We start from the raw sequence: 27689 nt of genomic DNA on the forward strand, positions 1-27689 counted from the left end.
TTTTCATCCAAAGCACTGTTACACATGGTATTAGTTTGGCCCTTTGAAATGAAGCATACTGAAAATTTCAAAATAAAAGCCTTGAATATTTTTACATGACGTAATTGCTCTTTTTGGCTTTATTTGACTTTTTCATCCAAAGCACTCTTACACGTGGTATTAGTTCAGAACTTTAAAATGAAGCATACTGAAAATTTCAAAATAAAAGCCTTGAATACTTTTACATCAGCTACTTGTGTTTTGAGCATTATATAACTATTTTAACCCAAGGACTATTACGCATGGGATTAGTTTGGCCCTTTGAAATGAAGCCTACTGAAACTTCCAAAATAAAAGCCTTGACAACATTTTAAATCGTACCGAATGGTGCACGTCCGCCTCGCTTAACGTTCTTGCGGTTCTCCGCGTGCCACTGGTGACGTCGCGGCGTTCTTTGGCGTCGACGCCGATTTGTGGCGCGACGACGCCGGGCCCAAAACCCCACGGGCGCGCCTTGGCAGGCCCCGGCTAAATTTCTTCCGAAATTTTCTAGTTATAATTCTTTATTTTTCTTCCGTAACCGTTAATGCGGCTCGTACCGCTGGGTGCACACCTACAAATGAGGTATCAAAACGTGCAGAAAATTCACGCCATTGGAGCTATTATTTTTGGTGGGATTTGGGCTTAACGTGGCGACATAATTCGCAAAAAACTGCGAAAAAAACCCCATTATAACTCAATGGGAAAAATCCTAGAAATACCCTATTTTTGAGGATTTGCTGTGTCGTCACAAATTCACCTAGAAATGCCATTCAAATTTCATTTTGTAGATACGTCTGTGATCTCTTCGAAAGTGAAGACGGCTCGTCGATACCAGTTACGGTTTGTCCACAATTTGCCTCTAAGCGACCCAAAGTTTCTCATTTTTGCTCAAGTTAGAGTGCGTTTCTGGCTGCTTAGAGTGAGAGATGAAGACAACTTTTTCAACCCAAATCATTTTTGAAATCGCCATCACGCCCACAAATATCGCACGATTAGTATCAAAATCGGTCCTGACATTGATACGCCTGTCTGCTCCGGTAAAATGTTTTCGAAATTTATCTAGACCGTACGGTTTTCTGTCACGGTGCTTCAGAGCAAAGTCATGCGACAGGATTTTCTGAGGCTGTCTGAGGCTCTCTCCCATGTATTTGAATAGAATTTCAGATCTGGGCACAACATTTCTTTCTCTCATCGCTGTAAATGTTCTGAGTGAGGTACAGATATGAATCTCGGGACTATCGCAGAAGACACATTGAACTGTCATACGCTGCAAACGCTTTTCGAATATGTATTACGGTTCCCGAACAAGAAGGATTTGTTTCCAATGCTTTTTTGTCAGTAAAATGTGTTTGCTCAAACACACAATTGTGTGTTTGAGAGCTCAGCGCTCAGAGCTCACACCTGCTGAGACCATTATTTACCATAGCAACGGAACTCAAGAGGCTATTGGCTGCTGATTTGGACTACAGATACGCATCGCTGTAGTTCTATCTATCCTCAGTTGAAACAGATCAGGACTGAGAACTGGCCTTTAGAACTACCTGCTGCTATGGGCTGTATATAACTGATTGAACTCAGTAACTGTTACACATGGGATTAGTTTGGAACTTTAAAATTAAGCATACTGAAAATTTCAAAATAAAAGCCTTGAATATTTTACATGACGTAATTGCTCTTTTTGGCCGTATATGACTTTTTCATCCAAAGCAATGTTACACATGGGATTAGTTTGGAACTTTAAAATGGAGCATAATAATAATTTCAAAATAAAAGCCTTGAATATTTTACATGACGTAATTGCTCTTATTGGCCGTATATGACTTTTTCATCCAAAGCAATGTTACACATGGGATTAGTTCGGAACTTTAAAATGGAGCATAATAATAATTTCAAAATAAAAGCCTTGAATATTTTTACATCAGGTAATTGCGCTTTTTGGCTTTATGTGACTTTTTTATCCAAAGCACTGTTACACAATGGAATAGTTTGGCCCTCTGAAATGAAGCATACTGAAAATTTCAAAATAAAAGCCTTGAATATTTTTACGTCATGTAATTGCTCTTTTTGGCCGTATATGACTTTTTCATCCAAAGCACTGTTACACATGGGATTTGTTCGGAACTTTAAAATGGAGCATAATAATAATTTCAAAATAAAAGCCTTGAATATTTTTACATCAGGTAATTGCGCTTTTTGGCTTTATGTGACTTTTTCATCCAAAGCACTGTTACACATGGGATTAGTTCGGAACTTTAAAATGGAGCATAATAATAATTTCAAAATAAAAGCCTTGCATATTTTTACATCAGGTAATTGCGCTTTTTGGCTTTATGTGACTTTTTTATCCAAAGCACTGTTACACATGGGATTCGTTCAGAACTTTAAAATGGAGCATACTGAAAATTTCAAAATAAAAGCCTTGAATAGTTTTTACATCATGCAATTGCTGTTTTTGGCTTTGTATGACTTTTTCATCCAAAGCACTGTTACACATGGGATTAGTTCGGAACTTTAAAATGAAGTTTAACAAAACTTCCAAAATAAAAGCCTTGACAAAAATTTTAAATCGTACTGAATGGTGCACGTCCGCCTCGCTTAACGTTCTTGCGGTTCTCCGCGTGCCATTGATTACGTTGCGGCGTTCTTTAGCGTCGATGCCGATTTGTGGCGTGACGACGCCGGGCCCGAACCCCACGGGCGCGCCTTGGCAGGCCCCGGCTAAATTTCTTCCGAAATTTTCTAGTTGGGGCCTGCCATGCAAAGCAATGGCAGGAACCTATTACTCTACACCCAACAAAGTGTCTCTTTAATATTATTATAATTCTTTATTTTTCTTCCGTAACCGTTAATGCGGCTCGTACCGCTGGGTGCACACCTACAAATGAGGTATCAAAACGTGCAGAAAATTCACGCCATTGGAGCTATTACTTGTGGTGGGATTTGGGCTTAACGTGGCGACATAATTCGCAAAAAACTACGAAAAAAACCCCATTATAACTCAATGGGAAAAATCCTAGAAATACCCTATTTTTGAGGATTTGCTGTGTCGTCACAAATTCACCTAGAAATGCCATTCAAATTTCATTTTGTAGATACGTCTGTGATCTCTTCGAAAGTGAAGACGGCTCGTCGATACCAGTTACGGTTTGTCCACAATTTGCCTCTAAGCGACCCAAACTTTCTCATTTTTGCTGAAATTACAGTGACAGCCGATCTCGGTTCAGATCTGGGCACAACATTTCTTTCTCTCATCACTGTAAATGCTCTGAGTGAGGTACAGATATGAATCTCGGGACTATCGCAGAAGACACATTGAACTGTCATACGCTCGAAACGCTTTTCGAATATGTATTACGGTTCCCGAACAAGAAGGATTTGTTTCCAATGCTTTTTTTCAGTAAAGTGTGTTTGCTCAAACACACTTGTGTGTTTGAGAGCTCACAGCTCAGAGCTCACACCTGCTGAGACCATTATTTGCCATAGCAACGGAACTCAAGAGGCTATTGGCTGCTGATTTGGACTACGAATACGCATCGCTGTAGTTCTATCTATCCTCAGTTGAAACAGATCAGGACTGAGAACTGGCCTTTAGAACTACTGCTGCTATGGGCTGTATATAACTGATTTAACTCAGTAACTGTTACACATGGGATTAGTTTGGAACTTTAAAATGGAGCATAATAATAATTTCAAAATAAAAGCCTTGAATAGTTTTACATCAGGTAATTGCTGTTTTTGGCTTTATTTGACGTTTTCATCCAAAGCACTGTTACACATGGGATTACTTTGGAACTTTAAAATGGAGAATAATAATAATTTCAAAATAAAAGCCTTGAATATTTTTACATCAGGTAATTGCTTTTTTTGGCCGTATATGACTTTTTCATCCAAAGCAATGTTACACATGGGATTAGTTTGGAACTTTAAAATGGAGAATAATAATTTCAAAATAAAAGCCTTGAATATTTTTACATCAGGTAATTGCTGTTTTTGGCTTTATTTGACGTTTTCATCCAAAGCACTGTTACACATGGGATTACTTTGGAACTTTAAAATGGAGAATAATAATAATTTCAAAATAAAAGCCTTGAATAGTTTTACATCAGGTAATTGCTGTTTTTGGCTTTATTTGACGTTTTCATCCAAAGCACTGTTACACATGGGATTACTTTGGAACTTTAAAATGGAGAATAATAATAATTTCAAAATAAAAGCCTTGAATATTTTTACATCAGGTAATTGCTTTTTTTGGCCGTATATGACTTTTTCATCCAAAGCAATGTTACACATGGGATTAGTTTGGAACTTTAAAATGGAGAATAATAATTTCAAAATAAAAGCCTTGAATATTTTACATGACGTAATTGCTCTTTTTGGCCGTATATGACTTTTTCATCCGAAGCAATGTTACACATGGGATTAGTTCGGAACTTTAAAATGGAGCATAATAATAATTTCAAAATAAAAGCCTTGAATATTTTTACATCAGGTAATTGCTGTTTTTGGCTTTATGTGACTTTTTCATCCAAAGCACTGTTACACATGGTATTAGTTTGGCCCTTTGAAATGAATATTAACAAAAATTTCAAAATAAAAGCCTTGAATATTTTTACATCATGTAATTGCTCTTTTTGGCTTTATTTGACTTTTTCATCCAAAGCACTGTTACACGTGGTATTAGTTTGGCCCTTTGAAATGAAGCTTAACAAAAGTTTCAAAATAAAAGCCTTGAATATTTTTACATGACGTAATTGCTCTTTTTGGCTTTATTTGACTTTTTCATCCAAAGCACTCTTACACATGGGATTAGTTCGGAACTTTAAAATGGAGCATAATAATAATTTCAAAATAAAAGCCTTGAATATTTTTACATCAGGTAATTGCTGTTTTTGGCTTTATGTGACTTTTTCATCCAAAGCACTGTTACACGTGGTATTAGTTTGGCCCTCTGAAATGAAGCATACTGAAAATTTCAAAATAAAAGCCTTGAATATTTTTACATCATGTAATTGCTTTTTTTGGCCGTATATGACTTTTTCATCCACAGCACTGTTACACATGGGATTAGTTTGGAACTTTAAAATGGAGCAAAGTAATAATTTCAAAATAAAAGCCTTGAATATTTTTACATCATGCAATTGCTGTTTTTGGCTTTGTATGACTTTTTCATCCAAAGCACTGTTACACATGGTATTAGTTTGGCCCTTTGAAATGAAGATTAACAAAAATTTCAAAATAAAAGCCTTGAATATTTTGACATCATGTAATTGCTCTTTTTGGCTTTATTTGACTTTTTCATCCAAAGCACTGTTACACATGGTATTAGTTTGGCCCTTTGAAATGAAGCATACTGAAAATTTCAAAATAAAAGCCTTGAATATTTTTACATGACGTAATTGCTCTTTTTGGCTTTATTTGACTTTTTCATCCAAAGCACTCTTACACGTGGTATTAGTTCAGAACTTTAAAATGAAGCATACTGAAAATTTCAAAATAAAAGCCTTGAATACTTTTACATCAGCTACTTGTGTTTTGAGCATTATATAACTATTTTAACCCAAGGACTATTACGCATGGGATTAGTTTGGCCCTTTGAAATGAAGCATACTGAAACTTCCAAAATAAAAGCCTTGACAACATTTTAAATCGTACCGAACGGTGCACGTCCGCCTCGCTTAACGTTCTTGCGGTTCTCCGCGTGCCACTGGTGACGTCGCGGCGTTCTTTGGCGTCGACGCCGATTTGTGGCGCGACGACGCCGGGCCCGAACCCCACGGGCGCGCCTTGGCAGGCCCCGTCTAAATTTCTTCCGAAATTTTCTAGTTGGGGCCTGCCATGCAAAGCAATGGCAGGAACCTATTACTCTACACCCAACAAGCGTCTCTTTAATATTATTGGGGCCTGCCATGCAAAGCAATGGCAGGAACCTATTGCTATTGTCGGAGAAAGTGTTTCTTTATTCTTTATTTTTCTTCCGTAACCGTTAATGCGGCTCATACCGCTTGGTGCACACCTACAAATGAGGTATCAAAACCTGCAGAAAATTCACGCCATTCCAGCTATTACTTCTGGTGGGATTTGGGCTTAACGTGGCGACATAATTCGCAAAAAACTACGAAAAAAACCCCATTATAAGTCAATGGGAAAAATCCTAGAAATACCCTATTTTTGAGGATTTTCTGTGTCGTCACAAATTCACCTAGAAATGCCATTCAAATTTCATTTTGTAGATACGTCTGTGATCTCTTCGAAAGTGAAGACGGCTCGTCGATACCAGTTACGGTTTGTCCACAATTTGCCTCTAAGCGACCCAAAGTTTCTCATTTTTCCTAAAGTTAGAGTGCGTCTCTGGCTGCTTAGAGTGAGAGATGAAGACAACTTTTTCAGCCCAAATCATTTTTGAAATCGCCATCACGCCCACAAATATCGCACGATTAGTATCAAAATCGGTCCTGACATTGATACGCCTGTCTGCTCCGGTAAAATGTTTTCGAAATTTATCTAGACCGTACGGTTTTCTGTCACGGTGCTTCAGAGCAAAGTCATGCGACAGGATTTTCTGAGGCTGTCTGAGGCTCTCTCCCATGTATTTGAATAGAATTTCAGATCTGGGCACAACATTTCTTTCTCTCATCACTGTAAATGCTCTGAGTGAGGTACAGATATGAATCTCGGGACTATCGCAGAAGACACATAGGCCTCTCATACGCTCGAAACGCTTTTCGAATATGTATTACGGTTCCCGAACAAGAAGGATTTGTTTCCAATGCTTTTTTTCAGTAAACCGTGTAGGCTCAAACACACAATTGTGTGTTTGAGCATGTATGACTCACAGCTCACACCTGCTGAGACCATTATTTACCATGGCAACGGAACTCAAGAGGCTGTTGGCTGCTGATTTGGACTACAAATACGCATCGCTGTAGTTCTATCTATCCTCAGTTGAAACAGATCAGGACTGAGAACTGGCCTTTAGAACTACCCGCTGCTATGGGCTGTATATAACTGATTTAACTCAGTAACTGTTACACATGGGATTATTTTGGAACTTTAAAATTAAGCATACTGAAAATTTCAAAATAAAAGCCTTGAATATTTTACATGACGTAATTGCTCTTTTTGGCCGTATATGACTTTTTCATCCAAAGCAATGTTACACATGGGATTAGTTCGGAACTTTAAAATGGAGCATAATAATAATTTCAAAATAAAAGCCTTGAATATTTTTACATCAGGTAATTGCTGTTTTTGGCTTTATGTGACTTTTTCATCCAAAGCACTGTTACACATGGGATTAGTTTGGAACTTTAAAATTAAGCATACTGAAAATTTCAAAATAAAAGCCTTGAATATTTTACATGACGTAATTGCTTTTTTTGGCCGTATATGACTTTTTCATCCAAAGCACTGTTACACATGGGATTAGTTCGGAACTTTAAAATGGAGCATACTGAAAATTTCAAAATAAAAGCCTTGAATATTTTTACATCAGCTACTTGTGTTTTGAGCATTATATAACTATTTTAACCCAAGGACTATTACGCATGGGATTAGTTTGGCCCTTTGAAATGAAGTTTAACAAAACTTCCAAAATAAAAGCCTTGACAACATTTTAAATCGTACTGAATGGTGCACGTCCGCCTCGCTTAACGTTCTTGTGGTTCTCCGCGTGCCACTGATTACGTTGCGGCGTTCTTTAGCGTCGACGCCAATTTGTGGCGTGACGACGCCGGGCCCAAGCCCGACGGGCGCGCCTTGGCAGGCCCCGGCTAAATTTCTTCAGAAATTTTGTTTTTCTAGTTATAATTCTTTATTTTTCTTCCGTAACCGTTAATGCGGCTCGTACCGCTGGGTGCACACCTACAAATGAGGTATCAAAACGTGCAGAAAATTCACGCCATTGGAGCTATTATTTTTGGTGGGATTTGGGCTTAACGTGGCGACATAATTCGCAAAAAACTGCGAAAAAAACCCCATTATAACTCAATGGGAAAAATCCTAGAAATACCCTATTTTTGAGGATTTGCTGTGTCGTCACAAATTCACCTAGAAATGCCATTCAAATTTCATTTTGTAGATACGTCTGTGATCTCTTCGAAAGTGAAGACGGCTCGTCGATACCAGTTACGGTTTGTCCACAATTTGCCTCTAAGCGACCCAAAGTTTCTCATTTTTGCTCAAGTTAGAGTGCGTTTCTGGCTGCTTAGAGTGAGAGATGAAGACAACTTTTTCAACCCAAATCATTTTTGAAATCGCCATCACGCCCACAAATATCGCACGATTAGTATCACAATCGGTCCTGACATTGATACGCCTGTCTGCTCCGGTAAAATGTTTTCGAAATTTATCTAGACCGTACGGTTTTCTGTCACGGTGCTTCAGAGCAAAGTCATGCGACAGGATTTTCTGAGGCTGTCTGAGGCTCTCTCCCATGTATTTGAATAGAATTTCAGATCTGGGCACAACATTTCTTTCTCTCATCGCTGTAAATGTTCTGAGTGAGGTACAGATATGAATCTCGGGACTATCGCAGAAGACACATTGAACTGTCATACGCTGCAAACGCTTTTCGAATATGTATTACGGTTCCCGAACAAGAAGGATTTGTTTCCAATGCTTTTTTGTCAGTAAAATGTGTTTGCTCAAACACACAATTGTGTGTTTGAGAGCTCAGCGCTCAGAGCTCACACCTGCTGAGACCATTATTTACCATAGCAACGGACCTCAAGAGGCTATTGGCTGCTGATTTGGACTACAGATACGCATCGCTGTAGTTCTATCTATCCTCAGTTGAAACAGATCAGGACTGAGAACTGGCCTTTAGAACTACCTGCTGCTATGGGCTGTATATAACTGATTGAACTCAGTAACTGTTACACATGGGATTAGTTTGGAACTTTAAAATTAAGCATACTGAAAATTTCAAAATAAAAGCCTTGAATATTTTACATGACGTAATTGCTCTTTTTGGCCGTATATGACTTTTTCATCCAAAGCAATGTTACACATGGGATTAGTTTGGAACTTTAAAATGGAGCATAATAATAATTTCAAAATAAAAGCCTTGAATATTTTACATGACGTAATTGCTCTTATTGGCCGTATATGACTTTTTCATCCAAAGCAATGTTACACATGGGATTAGTTCGGAACTTTAAAATGGAGCATAATAATAATTTCAAAATAAAAGCCTTGAATATTTTTACATCAGGTAATTGCGCTTTTTGGCTTTATGTGACTTTTTTATCCAAAGCACTGTTACACAATGGAATAGTTTGGCCCTCTGAAATGAAGCATACTGAAAATTTCAAAATAAAAGCCTTGAATATTTTTACGTCATGTAATTGCTCTTTTTGGCCGTATATGACTTTTTCATCCAAAGCACTGTTACACATGGGATTTGTTCGGAACTTTAAAATGGAGCATAATAATAATTTCAAAATAAAAGCCTTGAATATTTTTACATCAGGTAATTGCGCTTTTTGGCTTTATGTGACTTTTTCATCCAAAGCACTGTTACACATGGGATTAGTTCGGAACTTTAAAATGGAGCATAATAATAATTTCAAAATAAAAGCCTTGCATATTTTTACATCAGGTAATTGCTCTTTTTGGCTTTATGTGACTTTTTTATCCAAAGCACTGTTACACATGGGATTCGTTCAGAACTTTAAAATGGAGCATACTGAAAATTTCAAAATAAAAGCCTTGAATATTTTTACATCATGCAATTGCTGTTTTTGGCTTTGTATGACTTTTTCATCCAAAGCACTGTTACACATGGGATTAGTTCGGAACTTTAAAATGGAGAATAATAATTTCAAAATAAAAGCCTTGAATATTTTCACATCAGGTAATTGCTTTTTTTGGCCGTAAATGACTTTTTCATCCAAAGCAATGTTACACATGGGATTAGTTTGGAACTTTAAAATGGAGAATAATAATTTCAAAATAAAAGCCTTGAATATTTTTACATCAGGTAATTGCTGTTTTTGGCTTTATTTGACGTTTTCATCCAAATCACTGTTACACATGGGATTACTTTGGAACTTTTAAATGGAGAATAATAATAATTTCAAAATAAAAGCCTTGAATATTTTTACATCAGGTAATTGCTTTTTTTGGCCGTATATGACTTTTTCATCCAAAGCAATGTTACACATGGGATTAGTTTGGAACTTTAAAATGGAGAATAATAATTTCAAAATAAAAGCCTTGAATATTTTTACATCAGGTAATTGCTGTTTTTGGCTTTATTTGACGTTTTCATCCAAAGCACTGTTACACATGGGATTACTTTGGAACTTTAAAATGGAGAATAATAATAATTTCAAAATAAAAGCCTTGAATATTTTTACATCAGGTAATTGCTGTTTTTGGCTTTATATGACTTTTTCATCCAAAGCACTGTTACACATGGGATTAGTTTGGCCCTTTGAAATGAAGCATACTGAAAATTTCAAAATAAAAGCCTTGAATATTTTTACATCAGCTACTTGTGTTTTGAGCATTATATAACTATTTTAACCCAAGGACTATTACGCATGGGATTAGTTTGGCCCTTTGAAATGAAGTTTAACAAAACTTCCAAAATAAAAGCCTCGACAACATTTTAAATCGTACCGAACGGTGCACGTCCGCCTCGCTTAACGTTCTTGCGGTTCTCCGCGTGCCACTGCTTACGTCGCGGCGTTCTTTGGCGTCGACGCCGATTTGTGGCGCGACGACGCCGGGCCCGAACCCCACGGCCGCGCCTTGGCAGGCCCCGGCTAAATTTCTTCCGAAATTTTCTAGTTGGGGCCTGCCATGCAAAGCAATGGCAGGAACCTATTACTCTACACCCAACAAGCGTCTCTTTATTATAATTCTTTATTTTTCTTCCGTCACCGTTAATGCGGCTCGTACCGCTGGGTGCACACCTACAAATGAGGTATCAAAACGTGCAGAAAATTCACGCCATTGGAGCTATTACTTGTGGTGGGATTTGGGCTTAACGTGGCGACATAATTCGCAAAAAACTACGAAAAAAACCCCATTATAACTCAATGGGAAAAATCCTAGAAATACCCTATTTTTGAGGATTTGCTGTGTCGTCACAAATTCACCTAGAAATGCCATTCAAATTTCATTTTGTAGATACGTCTGTGATCTCTTCGAAAGTGAAGACGGCTCGTCGATACGAGTTACGGTTTGTCCACAATTTGCCTCTAAGCGACCCAAAGTTTCTCATTTTTTCTAAAGTTAGAGTGCTTCTCTCGCTGATTAGAGTGAGAGATCAAGACAACTTTTTCAACCCAAATCATTTTTGAAATCGCCATCACGCCCACAAATATCGCACGATTAGTATCAAAATCGCTCCTGACATTGATACGCCTGTCTGCTCCGGTAAAATGTTTTCGAAATTTATCTAGACCGTATGGTTTTCTGTCACGGTGCTTCAGAGCAAAGTGATGCGACAGGATTTTCTGAGGCTCTCAGGCTCTGTCAGTAACAGTTCACACCTTGGTGTGAAACTTATTTAACATAGCAACGGATCTCAAGAGGCTATTGGCTGCTGATTTGGACTACAAATACGCATCATTGTAGTTCTATCTATCCTCAGTTGAAACAGATCAGGACTGAGAACTGGCCTTTAGAACTACTGCTGCTATGGGCTGTATATAACTGATTTAACTCAGTAACTGTTACACATGGGATTAGTTTTACACTTTAAAATTAAGCATATTGAAAATTTCAAAATAAAAGCCCTGAATATTTTTACATGACGTAATTGCTCTTTTTGGCTTTATTTGACTTTTCCATCCAAAGCACTGTTACACATGGGATTACTTTGGAACTTTAAAATGGAGCATAATAATAATTTCAAAATAAAAGCCTTGAATATTTTTACATCATGTAATTGCTCTTTTTGGCCGTATATGACTTTTTCATCCAAAGCAATGTTACACATGGGATTAGTTCGGAACTTTAAAATGGAGAATAATAATAATTTCAAAATAAAAGCCTTGAATGTTGTTACATCAGGTAATTGCTGTTTTTGGCTTTATGTGACTTTTTCATCCAAAGCAATGTTACACATGGGATTAGTTCGGAACTTTAAAATGGAGCATAATAATAATTTCAAAATAAAAGCCTTGAATGTTGTTACATCAGGTAATTGCTGTTTTTGGCTTTATGTGACTTTTTCATCCAAAGCACTGTTACACATGGTATTAGTTCGGAACTTTAAAATGGAGCATAATAATAATTACAAAATAAAAGCCTTGAATATTTTTACATCATGCAATTGCTCTTTTTGGCTTTGTATGACTTTATCATCCAAAGCACTGTTACACGTGGTATTAGTTTGGCCCTTTAAAATGAAGCTTAACAAAAATTTCAAAATAAAAGCCTTGAATATTTTTACATGACGTAATTGCTCTTTTTGGCTTTATTTGACTTTTCCATCCAAAGCACTCTTACACGTGGTATTAGTTCAGAACTTTAAAATGAAGCATACTGAAAATTTCAAAATAAAAGCCTTGACATATTTTAGATCAGATAATTGCTCTTTTGAGCAATAAATAACTGATTTAACCCAATGACTATTACACATGGGATTAGTTTGGACCTTTGAAATTAAGCTTAACAAAAATTTCAAAATAAAAGCCTCAACATGCCCCTGAGGTTAGTGCACCGCCGCAGGCAGTGCAATAATATTATTCTGCATTATCTGTTTCTCTCAGGTTAGGGAACTGCCTTGCACAGCAAGGCAGTTCATTAGCATTAGCATTTTAGCTTAAATAAGCTATTAGCTATTTATTGGACTTATTAGCCATGTTTAGTATACTGAATGGAGTAAGTCCATTATAGAGAACATCCTAGTGATGTCCCACATGCTAGTGACAGCAATGATGCTAACATTAGCATTTTGCTAACTACTTGCGTTTTCAGCATTATATAACTGATTTAACCCAATGACTGTTATACATGGAATTAGTTTGGACCTTTGAATTGAAGTTTAACAAAAATTCCAAAATAAAAGCCTTGACATATTTTACATCAGATAATTGCTCTTTTGAGCAATAAATAACTGATTTAACCCAATGACTATTACACATGGGATTAGTTTGGAACTTTAAAATGGAGCATAATAATAATTTCAAAATAAAAGCCTTGAATATTTTTACATCATGTAATTGCTCTTTTTGGCTTCATTTGACTTTTTCATCCAAAGCACTGTTACACATGGTATTAGTTTGGCCCTTTGAAATGAAGCATACAGAAAATTTCAAAATCAAAGCCTTGAATATTTTTACATGACGTAATTGCTCTTTTTGGCTTTATTTGACTTTTTCATCCAAAGCACTCTTACACGTGGTATTAGTTCAGAACTTTAAAATGAAGCATACTGAAAATTTCAAAATAAAAGCCTTGAATACTTTTACATCAGCTACTTGTGTTTTGAGCATTATATAACTATTTTAACCCAAGGACTATTACGCATGGGATTAGTTTGGCCCTTTGAAATGAAGCATACTGAAACTTCCAAAATAAAAGCCTCGACAACATTTTAAATCGTACCGAACGGTGCACGTCCGCCTCGCTTAACGTTCTTGCGGTTCTCCGCGTGCCACTGGTGACGTCGCGGCGTTCTTTGGCGTCGACGCCGATTTGTGGCGCGACGACGCCGGGCCCGAACCCCACGGGCGCGCCTTGGCAGGCCCCGGCTAAATTTCTTCCGAAATTTTCTAGTATCTTTATTTATTTTTCTTCCATCACCGTTAATGCGGCTCGTACCGCTGCGTGCACCCCCACAAAAGTGGTATCAAAACGTGCGGCTCGATGCCGAGAAGGGAGCTATTATTTTTATAAGGAATTGGACTTACGATGGCGACGTAAAAAGCGAAAAACGAGCAAATTTTCCAACTGCCAAAACGCAGAGCATAACTGACACCAACTGCCGCTTTTTTAGAGTGAGAAATGAAGAGAATTTTTGACCCCAAAATAATTTTGAAATCGCCGTCACGCCCATAAATATCGCACGATTGGTATCAAACTCGGTCCTGACATTGATACGCATGCCTGCTCCGGTAAAATGTTTTCGAAATTTCTCTAGGGCTTACGGTTTTCTGTCACGGTGCTTCAGAGCAAAGTCATGAGACAGGATTTTCTGTCGCTCTCTCAGGCTCTCTCCCATGTATTTTCATATATTTCTCAAAAATTTCAGATCTGGGCACACCATTTCTTTCTCTTATCGCTGTTAATACTGTGAGTGACGTAGAGATATGAATTGCGGGACTATCGGAGACGACAAATAGTCCTCTCATACGCTTCAAACGCTTTTCGAATATGTATTACGGTTCCCGAACGGGAAGGTGTTGTTTCCAATGCTTTTTTTAGTTCAAACTGGCTGGCTCAAACAGAGAATTGTCTCCCCCTGCATGTCTCACTCACAGCTGACAGTTGGCAGAGAGAATTATTTACCATAGCAACGGAACTCAGGAGGCTATTGGCTGCTGGTTAGGACTACAAATACGCATCACTGTAGTTCTAACTATAGTGGAACACTCAGTTGAAACAGAGGAGGACTGAACTGGCCTTTACAACTACTTGCTGCTATGGGCTGTATTTAACTGATTTAACTCAGTCACCGTTACACATGGGATTAGTTTGGAACATTAAAATGAAGCATAGTGAAAATTTCAAAATAAAAGCCTTGAATATTTTTACATCATGTAATTGCTCTTTTTGGCTTTATGTGACTTTTTATCCAAAGCACTGATACACATGGGATTAGATTGGCCTTTTGAAATGAAGCATAAAGAAAATTTCAAAATAAAAGCCTTGAATATTTTTACATCAACTACTTGTGTTTTGAGCATTATATAACTGATTTAACCCAATGACTATTACACATGGGATTAGTTTGGACCTTTGAAATTAAGCTTAACAAAAATTTCAAAATAAAAGCCTCAACATGCCCCTGAGGTTAGTGCACCGCCGCAGGCGGTGCAATAATATTATTCTGCATTATCTTTTTCTCTCAGGTTAGGGAACTGCCTTGCGCAGCAAGGCAGTTCATTAGCATTAGCATTTTAGCTTAAATAAGCTATTAGCTATTTATTTGACTTATTAGACATGTTTAGTATACTGAATGGAGTAAGTCCATTATAGAGAACATCCTAGTGATGTCCCACATGCTACTGACAGCAATGATGCTAACATTAGCATTTTTGCTAATTTTAGCTGATACACTTACTTTATCATACTGAATGGTGCAAGTACATGTTAGTCAACATTCTTGTCATTCTCCTCATATGATTGCAGCTTTCTTTAGCATTGATGCTAATTTCTAGCATCAGAACGCTGGGTCCAAACCGACGGGCACACTTTGGCAGGCCCCGGTTAAATTTCTTCAGGAATTTTCTAGTTATTCTTTATTTTTCATCCGTAACCGTTAATGCGGCTCATACCGCTGCGTGCACACCTACAAAAGAGGTATCAAAACGTGCAGAAAATTCACGCCATTCCAGCTATTACTTTTGGTGGGATTCGGGATTAACATGGCGACATAATTCGCAAAAAACTACGAAAAAAACCCCATTATAACTCAATGGGAAAAATCCTAGAAATACCCTATTTTTGAGGATTTGCTGTGTCGTCACAAATTCACCTAGAAATGCCATTCAAATTTCATTTTGTAGATACGTCTGTGATCTCTTCGAAAGTGAAGACGGCTCGTCGATACCAGTTATGGTTTGTCCACAATTTGCCTCTAAGCGACCCAAAGTTTCTCATTTTTGCTCATATTAGAGTGACAGCCGACCTCGGTTCATATCTGGGCACAACATTTCTTTCTCTCATCACTGTAAATGCTCTGAGTGAGGTACAGATATGAATCTCGGGACTATCGCAGAAGACACATTGAACTGTCATACGCTTAAAACGCTTTTCGAATATGTATTACGGTTCCCGAACAAGAAGGATTTGTTTCCAATGCTTTTTTTCAGTAAAGTGTGTTTGCTCAAACACACTTGTGTGTTTGAGAGCTCACAGCTCAGAGCTCACACCTGCTGAGACCATTATTTGCCATAGCAACGGAACTCAAGAGGCTATTGGCTGCTGGTTAGGACTACGAATACGCATCGTTGTAGTTCTATCTATCCTCAGTTGAAACAGATCAGGACTGAGAACTGGCCTTTACAACTACTTGCTGCTTTGGGCTGTATATAACTGATTTAACTCAGTAACTGTTACACATGGGATTAGTTTTACACTTTAAAATTAAGCATATTGAAAATTTCACAATAAAAGCCCTGAATATTTTTACATGACGTAATTGCTCTTTTTTGGCTTTATTTGACTTTTTCATCCAAAGCACTGTTACACATGGTATTAGTTTGGCCCTTTAAAATGAAGCTTAACAAAAATTTCAAAATAAAAGCCTTGAATATTTTTACATCAGCTACTTGTGTTTTGAGCATTATATAACTATTTTAACCGAAGGACTATTACGCATGGGATTAGTTTGGCCCTTTGAAATGAAGCATCCTGCAAATTTCAAAATAAAAGCCTTGAATATTTTTACATGACGTAATTGCTCTTTTTGGCTTTATTTGACTTTTTCATCCAAAGCACTGTTACACATGGTATTAGTTTGGCCCTTTGAAATGAATATTAACAAAAATTTCAAAATTAAAGCCTTGAATATTTTTACATCATGTAATTGCTCTTTTTGGCTTTATTTGACTTTTTCATCCAAAGCACTGTTACACGTGGTATTAGTTTGGCCCTTTGAAATGAAGCTTAACAAAAGTTTCAAAATAAAAGCCTTGAATATTTTTACATGACGTAATTGCTCTTTTTGGCTTTATTTGACTTTTTCATCCAAAGCACTCTTACACGTGGTATTAGTTCAGAACTTTAAAATGAAGCATACTGAAAATTTCAAAATAAAAGCCTTGAATATTTTACATGAAGTAATTGCTCTTTTTGGCCGTATATGACTTTTTCATCCAAAGCAATGTTACACATGGGATTAGTTCGGAACTTTAAAATGGAGCATAATAATAATTTCAAAATAAAAGCCTTGAATATTTTTACATCAGGTAATTGCTGTTTTTGGCTTTATTTGACGTTTTCATCCAAAGCACTGTTACACATGGGATTACTTTGGAACTTTGAAATGAAGCATACTGAAAATTTCAAAATAAAAGCCTTGAATATTTTTACATCAGGTAATTGCTGTTTTTGGCTTTATATGACTTTTTCATCCAAAGCACTGTTACACATGGGATTAGTTTGGAACTTTAAAATGGAGCATAATAATAATTTCAAAATAAAAGCCTTGAATATTTTTACATCAGGTAATTGCTCTTTTTGGCTTTATTTGACTTTTTCATCCAAAGCACTGTTACACGTGGTATTAGTTTGGCCCTTTGAAATGAAGCATTCTGAAAATTTCAAAATAAAAGCCTTGAATAATTTTACATGACGTAATTGCTCTTTTTGGCTTTATTTGACTTTTTCATCCAAAGCACTGTTACACGTGGTATTAGTTTGGCCCTTTGAAATGAAGCATACTGAAAATTTCAAAATAAAAGCCTTGAATATTTTTACATCAGCTACTTGTGTTTTGAGCATTATATAACTATTTTAACCCAAGGACTATTACGCATGGGATTAGTTTGGCCCTTTGAAATGAAGGTTAACAAAACTTCCAAAATAAAAGCCTTGACAACATTTTAAATCGTACCGAACGGTGCACGTCCGCCTCGCTTAACGTTCTTGCGGTTCTCCGCGTGCCACTGATCACGTCGCGGCGTCCTTTGGCGTCGACGCCGATTTGTGGCGCGACGACGCCGGGACCATGCCCGACGGGCGCGCCTTGGCAGGCCCCGGCTAAATTTCTTCCGAAATTTTCTAGTCTTTATTTTTTTCTTTTTCTCTTTCATTTTATTTCTCTCTTTTTCGTTGCCTTTCATTTTTCAGATCACATCGTCTAATTCTGCACCCTGTAGAAATATTTTCTACAAATTATTTTCTATTTTAAAGTAATGTAACTCTGCGAAGTTGGTTTTATTTCAGACTTGATGTTTGTGGTTTTCACACTTATCTGGTTTTTCTTACCAGTTTTTCAGATGATGTCATGATGCGTAGCCCTGTCACAATGAACAATAAATCAATTAATCGCATGATAAATTAAAATTAGCTCAATAATTTTCATTTGCGTGATGATGTGAGTTATGGCAACATTTTAAAGTATAATTAAGTTCAGTTTAATATTGAGTCCCAGTTTTGGAGGCAGCCATTTTGGAGCATGATGCTGCCACCACCAGCAGAATTATTAATGCTCAGCAACAAAACTCTGAAGCCTTCACTGCACCGACATACTACTACTTTTATAGCTTTATGTTGTAAAGTTTTCTACGGCTGAAGTGATTAATTGGTTTAATCATGATTAATCGATTATTAAATTAATCGTAAATGGATCTGGTAATCAGTATACAGTCAGAGCATGACTAAAGCCTAACCAGTACAATATATATATAGATATATTTCCATTTAACATGGAAAACACTTTCTTTCTGTAAATATGGTTCAAATTCTTTAAAAGAAAATTCCTATTAAGCACCTTTCACTATCTGAAACCACCAGCAGACCAGCCTTACACTGTATAGATGTTAAGTTGAGCAGAAAAAAGGGCCTATTCAAGTATTTATTGCATCCTTTGCTAAATCAAACGATTCCTTAAGGAATGCTGACATTGCCTAAAATGCAATGAAAAGTTTTTTTCTTCCTTATTTACAAATAATTTAATATTACATAAAAAAGGCTTAAATAAAAAAAAACTGCCAAACGTACACCTTTTTTATCTGTCAAAATAATCCATTTGTAAAATACTAGTTGATTGTAGCCCTAGAGTTTTCCTTAACTAACTGTTTTGCAACACTTTGTGTGATTTTAACGGAACAAAATGTGGGAACCAGTCAGGATATTTTCTTCTCATGAGTTTAGTTATTTCCGTTCCTTCAGGGTGAGACTCCGATGGACACGCTGCGTCTCTGGCAGAGGACGTACAGGAGGGAGCTGGACGAGGAGACCAGGCAGGAATGTCTCTGCACGGAGAAACTGCTGAGGAAGGCGGCCGCAGGAGGAGGTGAACCGTTACCTAGCAACCCCGGCGGAACTCTGCCCGTTACCTAGCAACCCAATCTGAGCTCCAGCACGTTTGATTACCGCAGTATGAGCTGTGTAATGGCTGCTGGGAAAGACAAGTGTTTTGTTGACTTATCATTCTGAAACCACTTGCTGCATTCTTGTTGGTTGTGCAGAAGCTTCCACTTCTGCTTTTCAAAGATGTATGGTTGTATAATTGCTCATCTGTTTGCAGCCATTTTCACGTGCAGGTAAATGTTGAGTTGGGGGCGTGGCCAGCAGCAGATTATTTGGATTTAAAGTGACAAGCGGCCCTAAAACGACTGAAAACAGGCAGAAATGACCAGATTAAAATCTCATAATCCAAGAACGATTTTGTAATGAACATGCTTTGTTTCACCCATAGACCTATTCTAAGGTCACCTTTAAAACAACACGCTGCTAAAAACTTTTAATTTTCTCAATTTCTTTCCCACACAGTTCCTGCTGCTCCGGCTGCAGCCAAGCCGTTTGATGCCCTGCAGGACAGCCAGCTGTTTGATGCAGAGAACTCAGAGCCCCTCCTGGCCACCGGAGGGCGCTCTTCGACAAACCAGGACAGATCCAGCCCCAGGCAGCAGCCGAGCAGCGGCACATCGAAGCCACACAGAGCCAGAGGGACCGAGGGCTCTGTTTTATATGGGGTAATGTTTGCAAAGACAACATTAGAGATGCTTTTGTTTGTGAAATAGAGAAAAGTAAACCGGAGTCTGTCTGTGTGGTTCAGACGTCCAGCAGCAGCTCAGACGGCAGCGACTCCGACAGCCCGGTCAGTCCTCTCCGTCCCGTCCGTCCCAGACACGCCATCCCAGCCGCTCCGAGTCAGAAGGAGAATCCCTCAACCCAGGAGCCGCTCAGGACCGAAAGCACCAGGGAGGCCCCCGCGCCCTGCGTTTTCCAACGAGACGAGTACCACAGCACCATCCGCAGCTTGGGCAGCGCCAAAACTCTTCGTCAGGCTCTTTCGCAGCCGCAGGTCTCCAGCTCGCCGACCGTTTCGTCCGCTCTGGTTCCGGAGGAGGAGTATCTGGCGGACGACTGGTTGGAGGATGATCTGGGTGAGATGCAGCCGAAGAAGAAGAGACGGCTTCGAATGGATTTTAACGAGTCGAGACGGGAGGAAGTGGCTTCGTCATCGGCTAGAAGTCATAATCATCTGAGCTCAGAGTCGTCCTGCAGAGGTAGCCGCTTAGATTTCAGTTCTTAAAACGAGTTTCTTTTCCAGTTTCACTTTCCTACGGCTCAAAGGCTGCAGCTAACTATTATTTTAGTTATTGATTAATCGACTATTTTGACGATTAATGGATACATCTTGTTAAAAACTGGTGCATTCTGCAGACTTTTCATTTAAGTCTTGTTTATATGAGATTAGAATTACATTAACAACATGCAAATAAACAATTTAATTGCTTTTTAAATAAGAAAGTGCAACTAAAGTGCAAAAAATAAATTTTTCAGTAATCAATTTTTTGTGATGAATCACGATTAATTGTTTGATCCCTATCAGGCTCTCTTCCTCTAGGCGCTGTATCGAGCTCGTCCAGCAGGGGGCTCTCTCAGAGGAAGAACGGCTCACTGAAGCCTCACCAGGTCAAGATGACTCAGATGCCAGGGATGGTGAGGCTGGGCACACGAGAGGTCAGCAGGTCAAACAGCCCCTCAGTTACAGACGACGAAGACGTGAGGCCCGAAGCTCCTCCACTGGTCACCTTTCAGGTGAGACGCCAGACACTAGCTTCAGCTAAATGCTGTTTATTTATACAGCACTGATGCTTAAACTTAAATTTTAAGTTTCTTCCTTAGTGAGGCATCCAGTCAACTGTTGCTTTTCTCCCCCCAAAAAACTGGCATAAAGAAGTTTAACTGTATTATTTCTTGTGGATTTTTTTCTTTTTAGTGGATTAAAACATGATTCAAGATGGTGGCTTTGGTGCTTCACTGAAGTCAGTTTTTTGGCGAATGAAACTTTTTCTGACTGATATTCTGGGTTGGAACGGATTCATTTTGACTTGTAAAGTCTCTATGTTTGATTCATTTGTGTTTTCAAAGTGTCTTTAAAATGAAATTTGCTGTGAACTAATGCAAAGACTGTAAATAAATCGTTCCTGATGTCACATTGAAGGTAAATTTCAGTCTCTTCCTGGTTTCTTTGTATATTTTAGCCTCCAGCTCCTTGTTCTGCTGCTCCCATACCAGCATCACTGCCTCCACCAATCAGGATGAGGGTCAAGGTGCAAGAAGATGTCTTCCTCATCCCAGTTCGACAGAGGTTTGTGTTGCAGAAGCCCTGGTTTCAGATCTGGAGGGTTTTGGGTGATTTTTCCCAGTAAAACCATCATGCTGGGTTTTTTTGCAGCGAGGCGGACTCCTGCACCGTGTCGTGGCTTTGCGAGCAGGCGGCTCAGCGCTACTACCAGAAATGTGGCCTCCTGCCACGCCTCTCGCTGCAGAAGGAAGGAGCGCTGCTCTCTCCACAGGACCTGCTGCTGGCTGTGCTGCACACCAACGAGGAGGTGAGGGATAAATAAAGGAGATTAATCAATCAACTCTAGATAAACTGATTAATCAATAACTTGCATCCATAATCCTTTCTTCAGCTGAACAAAAACAAAACTGAAGTTATGATCTTTGGACCTAAACAGGAATGATCTAGAGTCAATGCACAGCTACAGTTATTACAACTAAAAACCAGAGGTCAGACCCGGAGGTGATGGACTGTGACCTGAACCTTCAGAGCCACATAAAGACAGTCACAAAGTCGGCCTTCTGTCAGCTGAAGAACATTTCCAGAGTTAGAGGACTAATGTCTCAGCGAGATCTAGAGAAACTCATCCATGCCTTTATCTTCAGTCGTATCAATTATTGCAGCAGCGTCTTCACAGCCTGCCTAAAAAAAATCAGTCATCCAGCTGCAGCTGATCCAGAAAGCTGCTGCTGGAGTTCTGACTAAAACCAGGAAGATAGAGACATCACTGAGTTCTACAGTCCTTCCACTGACTCCCTGCAGCTCAGAGAACAGATTTAAATTAATACTGTTAGTTTATAATTCTCTGAACGGTTTAGCACCACAGTACATTAAAGGTCTGCTGTTGTTGCATCCAGAACCAGAGGACCTCTCAGGTTCTCTGGTTCTGGTTCAGGTCTGTATCCCCAGAGCCAAACATGGAGAAGCAGCATTCAGCTGCTATGCACCACAAATCTGCACTACTTCCTGAAAACTGCAAAACAGCCGAAACACGGAGTGTCTTTAAATCTAGACTATAACTCAGCTGTTCAGAGTTGCTTTTGAGACAATAAATGAAACGACGGCAAAATGTAACATTCAGTTGTCGACTGTGTGTTTGATTGATTGATTGATTGATTGATTGTTTGTTTGTTTGTTTGTTTGTTTGTTTGTTTGTTTGTTTGTTTGTTGGTTTGTTGGTTTGTTGGTTGGTTGCAGGTTTTGGCTGAAGTTTGCTCCTGGGATCTCCCTCCTCTTCCTGATCGCTATAGGAAGGCTTGTCAGAGTCTGGCAGTGGGTGAGCAACATGGACCGTAACGCAACGAGTTTTCTGGTTCTTATTTCCTTTATTTGCTGTAACCAAGCGTGTCTCCGCCTCTAGACGAGGACAGACGCGTCTCCCGGCTGTGCGAGGTCCAGGACGGCGGCCAGTCCGTGTCGCTGTGCGGCCTCAGTTTGGCCCCCGCCTCCCTCAACCCTCTGCTGCGCGCCCTCAAGCTCCAGGCCAGCCTCACCGAGCTCCGCCTCTCTGGGAACCGTCTCCATGACAACCTCCTTCCGGAACTGGTCGCCACGACGATCACCATGCCCCACCTCCGGCTGCTGGACGTTTCAGCCAATGGCATAACGAGGGAGGGGCTGGAGAAGGTTGTGGAGGCGCTGAAGGGACAGAGTCACCCTGCATACGCGGTAAACCGCTTCAAGTTTCACACTCCTCCCACTTTTCTCATTTCTAGTCGCATTATAACCACAACTTTTAGAGTGAAGCACCAAGTACACTGCAAAAACTAAATCTTACCAAGTATTGTTGGTCTAGTTTCTGCTGCAAATATCTCACTGCACCTAACAGTTCTGTGAGGCTTATTTCTGTTAATTTGACATTTCTGTCATGATTTTGTCTGGTTTGACTCTGTAGAACCTGGAGGAACTCGATCTGAGCCTCAACCCGCTCGGAGACGGTGTGTCCGAGTCTCTGTCCTGCCTGCTGTCCTGCTGTCCTCTGCTGTCCAGGTTGTCTCTGCAGGCCTGTCGGCTCACGGCCCGCTTCCTTCAGCAGCACCGCCTGCTGCTGGCCGCCGCGCTAACGGGTAGGCTGACGTAGTTCTGCACTGCTAAGAGCCACTTTAGTGTCTAAAAGTCGACATTTCAGGCCATTCTGCCGACACAAAGCTGTAAAACAGCTGCATTGTCTTCTTTATAACATAAACATCCCCTTTAAAAGACCAATATTACAGTGAACCCTCATTTTTCGCGGGGGTTACGTTCCAAAAAGAACCCATGATAGGCGAAATCCACAAAGTAATAACCTTTTTTTTTTTTTACAATTATTATACAATGAAATACTCCATAATACATTGAAACCAAAGAACAAAACCTTTTTAAAGGCCCAAACATTTGTTTAACAAATAAAAGTACTGTATAAACGTTTTTTGTTTTTTTTTTACAAATAACTACTGTACTGTAAAATAATAATTTCAATCATCGATACGAACTGAAGGCTTCAAATTGCGGAGATCAGCGCCGCCCCACCGCGACCCGAGTTATTGGATTAGAACGGGAGAAAATGAAAAATGATTATGAAAAAAAACAAAACAAAGTACAGTAGGACAAATAGTGACTCGTGTATTTCACTGCTCTTCTGACTGAGCTGCTGCATCCTGACTGCACTCTGTAGCGTTTTTTCTTCTAAAGCCCGCGGTGCAGGTGTGTTTTTTCGAGAGAAGAACATAGTTATCGGTAGATGTTGTCGCTCTTTTTTCTTCTGGGCAAAAGATTCTTGAAATTGGCAAGCTGTTTTACGTACATGTACATATTAAACCGCAACGTTATTGACACACAGATAGAGACTGTTTAGCCAATCAGAATGCAGAACACAATGCACGATGAAATCCGTGAAGCAGCGAGACCGTGAAAGGTGAACCGCGATATAGCGAGGGTTCACTGTACTGTTAAATCAACTTTTATTGATTTTATAGAATTTTTGGTTTTTGTTGTCATAGTTGGAACATTTTGATTTTTGCACTCATTGGGTTTCCGTAGTTCAGAGTGATGTCATCATGCCCAGGTCAGCCATCTTGTTTTACAGTTTCTATTTGAATTCAGATCAACTCTACGACAAAGTATTAGCAAACAGCTAACACAACGGTCATGATTTATAAAGATGTAATAACATAACTTTTTTATTTTATTTGGAAAGAAAGTGAGGGGAAAAAATTATTAAAATGGCTGTTTAACTAAAATCCCTTTATGCCCCAGGACTGGGCCACCTGAAATCAGTGTCTCTGTCCCACAATGCACTGGGCTCCACTGGCTTTGAGCTGGTTCTGAAGACTCTGCCCCTGCAGACGCTCACTCATCTGGACCTGGCCGCCATCCGCAGGGGTCCAGCTGATCACCTGGCTCTGGAACACCTGGCCAAACTCCTGTCCCAGGTACGAACACACTCAGGTTGGGACGTTATGGCCGTTTCTGTACTATGAAACCAGTAAAACCAGTATGTTTTTACAGGGCGAGTGTCCTTTGATCCACCTGAGTCTGGCAGGAAATGGACTGACGGACGGCAGCGTCGCCATCTTGGCCAGGTTTGTGAGCGAATGAAGCTCTCCCATGTAGGGCTGGACGATAAATCAGTATCGCAGTAGAGATCGATATCAATCGATAATACATCTGATGGAAACTGAACTCCGATCCGGAACCGCACAGCATTCTGGGAAATGAAGGCAGAGGAAAGGCTAGAGCTGCTAAACGTCTCACAGATAGCTTAGCAGAGCTACTGGAATCAACTAACTCACTTGGTCTATGGTTACCTAGCAACAACCTGCTGAGTAACTGGAGCAGAAGCAGTTTCAAGTTTTCCCACAATGCCTCATAACTGCTTAAAATGAAAACAGGAATAAATGTAAGGTTGCATGAGATCCGATTTATTCTCTCCTAAATTACAATTCATCTTATTTTATTTTTCCCTTTTTTATCACATTTATTAACCCAGAAATGTCTGTAATTATGGTGTGAATGAAAAATAAAAGGGATCAAATCTAGAGTCCAACCTTACTGTTGTTCTGCTTCACAAAAAAGTGTTTCCAACTCATTTCTTTGAAGAACTCGAACATTATGTGCAAAACTAAGAATCTCGTTTTTAACATAAAAGGAAATTTAAAAAGCTTTAGAGTTTAATTCAACATCAAAATGTTCCACATAAAATAACAGCAAAAAGTAAAAGTTTGGCACACTTCCATCATAATGAGGACCTTTGGTTACTTTTATTTCCTTCCTCTGTTACAGGCAACTCTATGGAACAACATTAGAGCCACTGAAAGAATTCTGACTTTTTTTCTTAGAATTCTGACATTTTCAGAATTCTCAGGGTTTTTCTTTCTGGATTTATGTTTTTTAATTTTTTTTTCTAATAATTCAGACTTTTTATTAGAAATCTGTTTTTTTTTTTCTCAAAATTTTGACCTTTTACTTTACTTCATTCTATATTTTCTTAGAACTCACTTTTTTCTTAAATTCTGACTTTTTTTTTTATTCTGACTTTAATCTTTTGAGATTACAATTCCTAACTGTTTTTGTTCTTCCGCGGCGCTGATCCTTTTCCATTTAACTCAATTGCAGTAAAGAGTGTTTTTGTGCTTACTTTAATTTTCTCGCAGCACCTTTAACTCTCGATTCTGCTGATTTATGGAAACTTTAAGAAGTTAGCACATGTGGCTAGCTGCAACTAGCTAGCTTCCTAACAGCGGGTATGGGAGCTGCAGAGGCCAAAACACGACAGACTCCTGTTTATCCTTTTCTTATGGCAGATATCAGCCAATTCTGTGAAATTCTGCGTTTCCTTTTTGTTTATTAAATTCAGTTTGCATATAAATGTGACATCATCGGCTCTGTTTCTGTTTTCCGTCAGGTGTCTGCCTTCATGTCCAACCCTGAGGAGTCTGGACCTGTCAGGAAACCCGTCCGTTTCCTGGTCGGGCCTCCACAGCATCCTGACGTCCGTCCGAGAGACTTCTCGACCTCTGACCCTTCTCAACCTGCAAGGTAGACATCAGCCTGTAGTTCTTTTTACACACATTAGTAAATATCCAATTAATCGTCAGAATAATTGATTAGTAGATTAATAATAAGCTGCAGCCTCACTGTTGTGTGCAGTTTTAGTTTCTGGAGCCGGTTGTGGTCGAAGCTCTGCAGCTGCATGTCGCATAATCACACAAATTACACAAACCAGACGCACATAAAGGGTTTACAGAGCAGCTGATGAGCAATAAAGTGTTTTTCTGGCAGATAAAACCTTTGGTTCTTGTGGCAACGTTGAACTGATTTATTGCAGCTTTAGTGACTGAAACATCAGTTGACTTGTTCATATTCTGTTTGAGTGTATTAAGTTTTATTTAAACTTTATAAAGTTTAAATAGTGAATTTAAACTTTATTTAATTTGTATTGTTTTATCTCCGAAATATGGTGCTGGGAAAGTTTGAAAAGTGATTTGAAAGAGGCGACTCCATTCCTCTACGTTTATTAACATTTTGATATTTTTGTTATATAATATTTGGGTTTAATTGTATATTTTGTTAATTCTGTGATTTAATTAATCATACTGTCCATCAGGTTGTCAGGTTTCTGGTCCTTGGAGCAGCGAAGAGCTGGACGGTTTGTCCGAACTGGTGCAGGATCTCCGGCTTTGCTCCCAAGGTTTGAACAAGCTGGACAGAGACGCGCTGAGGCACAGCTGGGGACTCCAAGATGGAGGCTGTGTGAACCGAAACGCCCAGTTTCTGCTTTCTGCAGCAGCGTCATCATGAGGAGGTGCGTTTCACTGAAAATGGACGATCCTTAGAGCCAGCTGTGGTGTCGACTGTAAATATTTGTGTTAAGTATTGTTTTGTTTGTTCCTTATACACTAAATAATGGAAACTTAAATTAAAAAGCAATAAAAATCCATTTATTTCCAGTTGTCTGCATTTTTAATTCCGTGAGTATTTATGGGTCTGTATTTTTGTATGTATGCAATATCAAATTTTTTATGAAATAGAACAGCCAAAGCCTTTTTTAAGGATAATGTTGGAGAAAATATTTAAAACTGTCTTAGCTAATCATCTCCGATCAAATGAAACGCTTATAAATATTGAGTCTGGTGGAAAGGATTCTTAAGGTTGACCGAAATTTTCTCGATTTTAAAATATTATTTGCACAGTCATATTACATACACATATTACACAGTCAACTCTAGAACAGAACCAGCAACAGCGGGCATTACTAACTAAAACC

The 27689-nt window shown here is 38.9% G+C and overlaps 1 protein-coding gene across 3 annotated transcripts in view; it reads left to right on the forward strand.

Annotated features, from left to right (window-relative positions):
* tonsl (tonsoku like, DNA repair protein) overlaps positions 1-27310 on the forward strand; it is a 45870-nt gene extending 18560 nt beyond the window's left edge. For 2 of the 3 annotated variants that reach the window (XM_023353367.1, XM_023353366.1), the window contains exons 17-29: positions 19039-19162; positions 19642-19844; positions 19928-20381; positions 20708-20916; positions 21363-21469; positions 21557-21713; positions 22643-22721; positions 22806-23113; positions 23340-23511; positions 24680-24855; positions 24932-25005; positions 26328-26461; positions 27030-27310. In XM_023353367.1, the coding sequence (XP_023209135.1) occupies positions 19039-19162; positions 19642-19844; positions 19928-20381; positions 20708-20916; positions 21363-21469; positions 21557-21713; positions 22643-22721; positions 22806-23113; positions 23340-23511; positions 24680-24855; positions 24932-25005; positions 26328-26461; positions 27030-27223 (2391 nt within the window). In that variant the 3' untranslated portion in view covers positions 27224-27310. The remainder of the gene's footprint in view (positions 1-19038; positions 19163-19641; positions 19845-19927; positions 20382-20707; positions 20917-21362; positions 21470-21556; positions 21714-22642; positions 22722-22805; positions 23114-23339; positions 23512-24679; positions 24856-24931; positions 25006-26327; positions 26462-27029) is intronic. The other variant, XM_014469625.2, reaches the window with a different exon arrangement.
* Positions 27311-27689: the final 379 nt, after the last annotated feature.

Source organism: Xiphophorus maculatus, chromosome 19 (genome assembly GCF_002775205.1).
Source record: "Xiphophorus maculatus strain JP 163 A chromosome 19, X_maculatus-5.0-male, whole genome shotgun sequence".
NCBI lineage: Eukaryota > Metazoa > Chordata > Actinopteri > Cyprinodontiformes > Poeciliidae > Xiphophorus > Xiphophorus maculatus.